The sequence below is a fragment of the Diplotaxodon limnothrissa genome, linkage group LG5 (genome assembly GCF_057381915.1).
Source record: "Diplotaxodon limnothrissa isolate DT_005_m linkage group LG5, D_limnothrissa_male_GT1.1, whole genome shotgun sequence".
Taxonomy (NCBI): Eukaryota; Metazoa; Chordata; class Actinopteri; order Cichliformes; family Cichlidae; genus Diplotaxodon; species Diplotaxodon limnothrissa.
In genome coordinates, this window is record NC_140600.1 from 39,242,190 (window position 1) to 39,252,063 (window position 9,874).

The 9,874-nt window shown below is 43.0% G+C and overlaps 1 protein-coding gene across 1 annotated transcript; it reads left to right on the forward strand.

Moving 5' to 3' along the window:
• Positions 1-3,711: 3,711 nt before the first annotated feature.
• Positions 3,712-7,823, forward strand: LOC146632879 (putative butyrophilin subfamily 2 member A3). Its single transcript, XM_085353609.1, has 4 exons — positions 3,712-3,787; positions 6,444-6,776; positions 7,292-7,570; positions 7,705-7,823. The coding sequence occupies exons 1-4, from the start codon at positions 3,712-3,714 to the stop codon at positions 7,821-7,823; spliced, it is 807 nt and encodes a 268-aa protein (XP_085209735.1).
• Positions 7,824-9,874: the final 2,051 nt, after the last annotated feature.

The window sequence follows — 9,874 nt, forward strand, 5'->3', positions numbered from 1 at the left end:
CTCGCCTTTAAAGGTACGTTTGAACATATTCACACCTGTGGACCTCGTCAAGAATGATGCAGTAACAAATAATAGAGACATGAATGAATAAATGACCAGAGAAAGAAAAGCTGACCTCAAGCTGTCAAACAAAAGTCACACTGAGTTTGTTTATTTTGTTTTTTAATGTCCAAAAAGTATCAGATGAGGGAACGGTGAGGGAACGGTTAGGGAATGGTTAGGGAACAGTTAGGGAATGGTTAGGGAACGGTGAGGGGACGGTGAGGGAACGGTGAGGGGACGGTGAGGGAACAGTGAGGGAACGGTGAGGGGACGGTGAGGGAATGGTTAGGGAACGGTGAGGGGACGGTGAGGGAACAGTGAGGGAATGGTGAGGGAACGGTGAGGGGACGGTGAGGGGACAGTGTGCAGAGTTCCTGTTTGAAGTACAGATGTACTCATGATTGTCACGGTCTGGAGGGCAGACCGTGGGGGATGTAGGAGAAAGGACCCAAAACGCAGACTTAATGGAATGAACAGTGGGTTTATTTACAGTGAGGTAAATGTACACCACACATTAAATCTCCAAAAGTGCTCCCTCGACTCCCGTGACGTGTCTTCTCCCAAGTGCTGGTATCCCGTGCTCTCTGCCCCTGTGCCTTCACACACCCCGTGTGTCTTGCAGTCCTGTGTTCCGCTGTCCTCCTGGGGAAAAACACAGACACAGCCGTTATGGCACCAACTCCGGCAGGCATACACTTTAACAACACTAGAAACACTGACATGGAGTCTAACTCAACGATCCTGCGCCGGAGGAAGCTCCATCGCTCTGTTAAGTAGCTCCCCCGACGATCCTGATCAGAAGCAGGTGTGTGGTAAGCTAGGCGTGACCAGCAGCTGGCAGGGCCACACCCATCAGGCCTGCAGGTGGCTGTCCTTCATCCTCCAGCCTCACACACATACACACACACACCAGCATGGAACACAAGAGCACAGTGCAGCAAACATACATCCAATACACTAATAACAATAAAGGTCCACACTGTTCACGAACCCCGAGTCCCCGGCACCGGGTCCGTGACACATGATAACATGTTTTTATTCTGACCGACAGAATTTATTGTGTTTTGTTGTTTAATAAAATAAATAAAAATAAAATAAAATAAAAATTCTCATCTTCACAGGACCAACATTCTTCATGTGTATGTGTGATTTTAAAAGCAGACTTTATGTAATAAGTACTTTTATTTCCTGTTTGCAGCTTCTCAGTGAAACCAGAGACACAATGTTTCTGTGAAGCTGATTTACAGCAGACTCCAGGCTCCAGAACAAAGTTACTGAGGAAAACAGATTCATACCTCAGTGAACTGAAATCCTACGTTTCCTTTGTCTTTATGTTGATGCAGCTTATTACAGGGAAGGAAATACTCTTGCTTTAATTTATGCCATCTTTTTTAATTGCATTGAGAAGCAGTGTTTCTATGATGATCATGAAATGTGAAAACAGACACTGCATTTGACATGTTGTTATCAGGAACTGTGAAGCACGCGAAAGTGCAGCTGGTTTTAATTCTGTTCGGTCCTGTTACAGGACGTCTGTGAATGTTTTTAGTGTTTGTGCTCCCAGAACTACTGCTCTCATTATTATTATCATTGTATACTTCATGTCTGCAGTCAGACGGTCTCGGTCATTAGTCACACAGAAGATCGTTTCACAGGTCGTCCCATCTCAAATCAAAGAAACAAACAAACAAACAATTTGAAGACATGAACGTTGTGCTGTTTATAGACGTGTCTGGGTCTATGCTGAATGTGCAAAATGTACCTCTGCTGTGTAATGTACAACTTTCTTTTCAAAACACGTGTTAGAGGCTTCCTCCTCATCATCATCATTGCCCCTCCCACCTCCCATCCTCTGCCCAGTGTTTTTCTGATGAAGGCAACGAGCAGAAACATGTCGATTGAGTAATTCAGTCGTTCTTGTTCCCACGATGCTGCTCGAGCTTTACCTTCTTTAGGCTATAGCTCTTCTCCATGCACCTTGAGTAATAAGTGAAGTTGTGCCAGAGATCTTTGTGTTTCCACAGATGTCGTCCAGAATCACATCAGCTCCAGTTTTATCTCTTTACAGAGAAACAGACGCTCAGAGCTCCACACGCAAGCTTGGTGTGGTCCAAGGATGAGCGACGTCCCTGTTTTTTACTGTTATTTAGTCTGTGCTGATACTTTCGCTTCCACTCTGTGGAGGCTTGATGCTCAGGACTTTTAAACATTAGTTTTCTCCTTTTTGTTGGTGAAATGAATGAATGAACTTTCTTGTGGGGCAACTCGTCCCTTCATGCTCATGAAAAAACATGAAACATTGTCTCAACTTAAAAATAAAACCTTTTCTAAACTTTGTCTTTTCGTTTTTACAGTTAGTTTTCATTCTTGATGTTTCTGTTAGAACAAAGAGCTGTGTCAGCTTTTTTAGCGTCTGTTCTTAAATGCTGAAGATTATTCCATCTTTCATCCTGCAGTCAGCTGTAAAACATCTCAACTCTACATCACAGGCTGACTAAATGTTGCTTTGTTCGCTTTATTTAGAGTTTGATTTTACTCAGACTTCTGCACATCACTCAATGAATTTATGAATATTAAATGCAGTGCTTTTCTGGCGCCCTCTAGTGTCCAAAACTCCAGCATGCAGCAAACAGCAATGAGCTAATGAATTAAATGCAGCCTTTACTGGTCCATTAGAAAGACTGGAAGTCTCCTTCTCTCTGTGAGTTGTGCTGGCCTGTGTCCTGCGGTCCTCCTTGCGGGCTGTCCTGTCCCTTCACCTGGCTCTCTGGTTTGGGGTGGGTGCCTCTTCCTTCCAGGATTGTTGGGGGTCCGGGAGTCTGGGGCACGTGGAGCTTGAGTTCTTCATTACCTCAAAATCCTCCTTGATTTTATTCAGCTGAGTTTAAATAATGACTTTGATAATGACAGCGTCGGGCTGCTGTCTGAATGTAACAGTAACAGAATCATGTTTCAGCAGCTTTCATTCGGCTGTCCACATGTTGGTCAGATATTTAAGATATTTGTGGTTTTTGTTTGTGGTTTTGGAAGGATGAGGACTGGAGGTGGACTCTGATCAGAACCTGTACAGGTATAAATCTTCTCTGGACTCATGCCTTCTGTGTTTATTGGGCGGCGCCCTGCATTAATTCTTGCAACGAGCCTGCGCATGTTTAAACGTGACATGCCCACAGTGAACTAGGAAATGTGATGCTGTTTTGTTTCAGTGAACTGCACTTCTCTGGAAACAGGCGGTTTTTGCATGTTCCTCTGTCATCCAACCAGCTCGACCGACGGACAGGATGTAACAGCTGTAACGTGATGCATGCATGAAAAATGTGAAGTAATGAAAGGTTGACTCCACGGGTGACGATGGTCTGCACTGCATAGATTTTTCTCTCCAGTCTGTTAAGGCAGAGTTTCACACACACACACACACACACACACACACACACACACACACACACACACACACACACACACACACACACACACACACACACACACACACCAGGGAAGACCTGCTCACATTCCTGCTCCAGCCTGAGTCACACCGGACTCAACGACTCGTGAACTCCTGGGATCTTTTTGGATTTCATTTTTTGGGGATTTACAGGAAGTGCTCACTCACTTTTAGATTTAAGCTGCTGCTGTTTGGATCGCAGGGAGGAACAGACTTTATTCAGCAACATGTTTTTATCGGAGCTTTTATCTCTGAGCCTCTTCCCTCTGACGGTGTCTGCGGTAACAGCAGGACATGAAAACGGTAAGAAATCATCAGTAACTGTGATCACAGCGTCTCCCTGAGAGTTTGCTCCGACCTCCTTTTAAGTGAACAAACTCAGAGCTTCACAGCAACGGTTCAAACTCACCTGCAGTCAAAGACACAAGCCTTCCTGCCTTTTTGTTACGGTGTAAATATTAATTAAAACATTATATTTATAGTCACATATAATAAATGCTCACTTCAGAGAGAAGGGAAGAATGAGTCTTAGTCTAAGTTTGTCTGTTTTATATTCCACTTTTAAAATTCAATTTTATTTAATTCAATAAAAGGTCATCATCATCATCATCATCATCATCGTTTATTTGTATAGCACTTTAAGAACACACCAGGCAGACCAAAGTGCTGAACAACACAGATCAAAACAACAACCAAATTAAAAATACCATAAAATCATTACAAACAATAAAATAAATAAGAAGGTGTCAGTTTCCTACAGAGTTAAAAGCCAGGGAATAAAAATAGGTTTTCAATCTGGACTTAAAGACCTGCACTGATGACGCTTGTCTAATTTGGAGGGGAAGGTTATTCCAGAGCATCGGAGCCGCAATTGAAAAGGCACGGTCTCCTCTGCATTTCAGCCGCGACTTAGGGACCGACAGCAGCAGCTGCTCAGCTGAACGGAGCGAGCGAGGAGGAACATGTGACTTCAGCAAGTCAGTTAAGTACACAGGAGCCAGACCATTTAAAGATTTAAAAACCAATAAAAGGACCTTAAAACGAACCCTAAAATCAATGGGAAGCCAATGCAAGGAAGCCAGAACCGGAGTGATGTGATCGAATTTCCTACTACCGGTTAAAAATCGCGCTGCCGCGTTTTGCACTAACTGCAGGCGTGACAAGGTGCCCGACCCGACCGGTATTAAAAGGGAATTACAATAGTCCAGACGTGAGGTGATAAAAGCATGAATAAGAGTTTCCAAATTGGGTTTGGAAAGGAAAGGCTTAACCTTCGACAGGCGTCTGAGGTGATAAAAAGCTGATTTTACCACCCCACTTACATGACCTTCAAAAGTAAGCGCAGAATCAAGTTTAACACCAAGATTAGTGACTGAACTTTTCAGATGAGAGGTCAAATCACCAAAATCAACATCTGGAGAATCAGTAGAACGATGCGGGCCATATAAAATTGCTTCCGTTTTGCGACCATTAAAATTCAAAAAATTATTTGCCATCCATAATTTAATATCGCTAAGACAGTCAAGCAGTGATTGACATGGGGAGGTATCCAAATGACTAAAAGGTAAGTAAAGCTGACAGTCATCGGCATACAAATGAAATGACACTCCGTGTTTACGAAAAATCGCACCAAGGGGGAGTAAATACAGCGAGAAAAGTAATGGCCCAAGGATAGATCCCTGGGGCACACCCCAAAGCAGAGGGGCCACAGAGGAAGCGGCCAACCCCAGGTCAGATGAACAGGATCAAATTTTGGGATTTACTTACCTGAATAATTGCATTAAAACATCCAGTGAGCTGCAGTTGTCTGGGTGCCTTCATGATGTCAGAGAAGAAAGGCGAGGAAGGCAACTCTAATAACCTCTCGTTACAACTAAAGTGGGCAGAAGAGCATCTCTGAACACACTTTGGACCTTGTAGATGGGCTGCAGCAGCAGAGGAGCACACTGGGGCTCGCTGTCAGCAAAGAACAGGAAACTGAGGCTAAACTGAGCAAACAGCAGAATAGAAAAACGTTGCCTGGTGTGATGAGACTTTATTTCTGCTGCCATGTTTAGATGGCAGGTCAGAATATGGCGTAAATAAAAGAAAGCATGGCTCCATCCTTCCTGGTATCGTTCCAGCTGCTGGTGGTGTGGGTCTCTGTACCAGCGAAGTCCACGCTGCCTACCTGAGTTTTGTTGCTGACCGTGTTTATCGATGAATGACTACAGTGCACCATCTCCTGATGGCTGCTTGAACAGGACAGCACTTAAGGCTTAAAGAAGCTTAAACCATCTCCAACTGGTTTCTCGAACATGACGATAAGATCAGTGTACTCGAATGACCTCCACAGTCACCAGATCTCAGTCCAGCAGAGCACCTTTGGGCTGTGGTATAATAGGAGATTCACATCACGTAAGAAAAGCTGACAAAGCTGCAGCAGCTGTGTGATGCTAACACATGGACCAGAACCTCTGAGAAGTTAGCTTGTTGACTCTGCGCCATTAACAGCTCTGAAGGTAAAGACGGTCCAACTGAATAAGAGCAAGGTTTCCCTGATAAAGCTGCTGTAGGAGGCATGCATGCTTTGTGGATTGCTAATGTTTGGTTTCTATGTTTGGTTGTGGGGTGTGTGCTCCACAGGTAAAGGTGATCACACTCGCCTGTTCACTTCACCTGGGGTTGGACGAACATGAAGTGAGCACAGGAGGAGTCTGTGTGCTTGATGGTTTTCCTGTCCTGGTGTTTGGCATGTTTGAAATAAACAGGAGTGCATCCAGTTTATTTTTCCACTCATGCGAACTTCCTTAAATGATTTGGTCATGTGACTCAAATGCTGAATAAAACTGTTTTCTAACTCGGTTATAAACTGTTGTTGCAGTTGAGATGACGTGTTTACGAGCTACTTATTTTAGATTTAGCTCTGTATTATTCATGTTTTGTTCTCATGCGGTTTAAACTGTGATTCATTCTTTAGGAACCGTCGTGGTGGTGGCATCTGAAGGAAGTTACATCATCTTGCCGTGCTCGCTCAGCTCCCAGGAGAGCCTCGAACGAACGCGCTTTGATTGGAGGAAAAGCGACGACAGGGAGGTGTTTGTGTACGATGCTGGACTTCATTACAACAACGGCCTGCGAGGTCAAGACGAGCACTTCAGAGGACGCGTGTCACACTTTTCAGACCAGCTGAAGTTTGGTAACGCCTCCATCATCATCAGAAACACCACGGTGGCCGACAGTGGAGACTACACCTGTGATTTTCCATTTCATCAACCAGACAGAGAAACATTTAACGTCACCCTGGTTGTTGGTGAGTCTTTCATTTCTGAAAACAAACTAAAGACCAAGTGTAACAAGCGAAGCACACGTGAACTTTTATAACAGACAAGAGGTGAAATATTCCTTCTTTACCACAATACTGATATAAAAACTTTATACTGATTTGATATCAGTAATATTTGGTGTTTTCTGCTGTTAATGACAAAAGTGTATCGATCATGCTCCACACTCTTAGTGCTGTTAGTGTTGGTTCAAACAACCCTTTGTGGGGAAAGTGACCGCAGATATTTATCTCCTGATGCCTCTGCTTGTTCTCGGGATAAGAACAGGGTGTGTTCAGACAGGCTGGCTGGTAGGAAAACAAATCAGCAGAAACAAATCTTATTCTACATTCCTCAGATTCAACAGTCCTGTGTCCTGTAACCCACTTCAGACGTGTCATGAAGCAGGAACAACAACAACGCAGAACTTTTCCCTGTTTCACTGAAGACAGTTTTAAGCTGATTTGCTTGTTGTGACTCGTGTTTCCTGCTGCTGTGTTCACAGGTGCAGCTCCGAAGCCGTTTGTTGGGATCCTGAACATCAGCGAGGTCGGGGTGCAGCTGAAGTGTGAGGTCAGAGGTGCTTCTCCAAAGCCTAAAGTAGAGTGGAGGGACAGCGATGGGAACATCCTTCCTGCTGAGGAGCCACAGGTGTCACGCACAGGAGAGCGCTATGACATCACCCTCCTCACCACGGTGACCAGGACAAACAGCAGCCTCTTCCTCTGTGTAGCCACGCAGGAGGAGCTCAGCCACCGAGCTGCTGACGAGATCTTTGTTCCAGGTTTGATTCCCGCTCATCATGTTTCAGTCTGTGAATGATGCTGTTTTCATGAATGTGCTTTTCGTTGATCACAGACTAAATTGTGGATGTCATGGAGACTCGTGTTGACAGCAGGCTGGTGTCGTGTGTTTCAGACCAGCTGTTTGAGTCGTGCGGTGGAGACATCGTGCTCATAGTTTCATTTGTTTGTGGAATTCTCTCTGCGGTCGTGCTGATAGCTGTGTACGTGTGTTTCCTCTACTTTACCGTCTAATCGTCCATGAAGGTGCGTTTGAAAGATGGATTATATCAACATGTCTGTAATCTGCAGACACGACTGTACCGCGGATATTAATTTTTGTTTTATTATCTTATTCACAGCTTCTTTTTTGTTGGGTCTTTTATTCTGTGTGTGTGTGTGTGTGTGTGTGTGTGTGTGTGTGTGTGTGTGTGTGTGTGTGTGTGTGATGTTGCCTTAAATATAATTTATTTGTCATGAGGAAGTTTCACTGAGCATATTCACATCAGTTTGTTCTGTTGTGTGTTTGATTGTTCTGGAAGGTAAAGCAGGAACTTGATGTGTTCAGGTTCAGGTTGATTGTCTGCAGTTTCACACGTTGATGTTTTGTACGTTTTTAATCGTGAACCCAGGAAAAATAGGAGTTGCTACAGAAACAAAGCAAAGTTATGTGAATGATTAAATGACCAAAGAAAGAAAAATATTTATGTTAAGCTCGAGCTCTTTTTGCAAAATCACATTTTTGGTTTATTTGTTGTTGTTTTAATGACCAAAATGAAAAGTATCAGATTCGGGAAGTTTGCATCGTGCCGTGATGTGTTTAAAACAGGGACGATGGGGACAGGAGGTTAACTGGTGTGAGTGTGAGTGGTTGTCTGTGTCTTTGTTGGCCCTGTGACAGACTGCTGATCTGTCCTGGGTTAACCCCGCCTCTCGGCCTATGGATGCTGGGATAGACTCCACCCCCTGCGTCTCTGAGGAGGATGAGCAGAGGAGGAGGGATAGTTGTTTCTCCTGCTAACAGGTGATGTGTTTCTTTATTGAAACTTGGAGTCATGAACATATTATAGATGCAGAATAATAAGCTTCACAGCTGCTTCTGCTCACTGAGTTCATTACTAACATTAAAATCTTTAGAGTTAAAGAGTTTCACTCACAGTCCAGTAGCTTTAAATGAGATGCTGATAACTCATCTTTTTGGGAGCTCCATTTATCACATGTATGTGTTGATGTAAAAGTTGCTTTTGTGTAATATTTACTTTGATCTCTTGTTTGCAGATTCTTGGAGAAACCAGAGTGATGATCCTTCTAAGGATCCTTGTAACGGTGACACCGAGCTGCCACATCAGACACTCAGAAGAAACTTACTGATTCTAAGTTCAGGACAACAGATTCATGCGTCAGTGAAATGAAATCTTTACTTTTACTCTTGTCTCATATTGAGTCAGCGTGAAGTAAATGCTGCTGTTTTATATTTATTTTAAAATGATGGCTCATGATGAAATGAATGTTTTTTATTGTCACATGAAGCAGTGACTTCCATGATGATCATGACACATGAAACATGATCATGGCTGTTGTTACTGGGAAATGAACACTAAGCTGCAGTAACGTCCAGCTTTGCTCTGCACTTTAATGTTTGTGCTCTCACACTGTCATTACCTTATGAATGCTACGTTTCATATCTGCAGTCAGATAATGTTAACCATCATTACACAGCAGACTCTCGTGCTGTTTCATTTAATTAAGACAAATATGGCCATCATCTTTTATTCATTCTCTTATTTCTCTATGTGCAGATTTGAAATTTTGTATAAAATCTTTCCTTCTAATTTAAAGATTATTTGCTGCTGTTCAGAAACCTGAAGTAGAGTAGCAGGACAGTGATGGAAGCATCCTTCCTAATGAGGAAGTTGTACTTTTGCTGAGCAAGTCTTGACTTATATGTGTATGTCTATCACTTGTATTCTTCTTTCTAAAGTCTTTAAAAGAAGACATTTTCTGTCCTTACACCTGACCGTTTACTTAAGCCACGTATGACTGACCCGTGAATCTTTCAAGCCTAAATTGTAACCGTGTGTGTGTATATGGGTACGTTTATCTCTGAAGTATAGCACTTCTTTTTTAACTCCCAAAAGTCAAAAAATGTAACTACAAACAGTTCAGACGAAGGCATTTCTGTGTTTTTCACTGACTGATCAAAGAAAAAATAATGATGATCAAAAATGTAAAAATAAATAAATAAATAAATAAAATCTGAAAGTTTAAATAAATTGTTCTCTTTGTGTGTCTGCAGCTCAGACGCA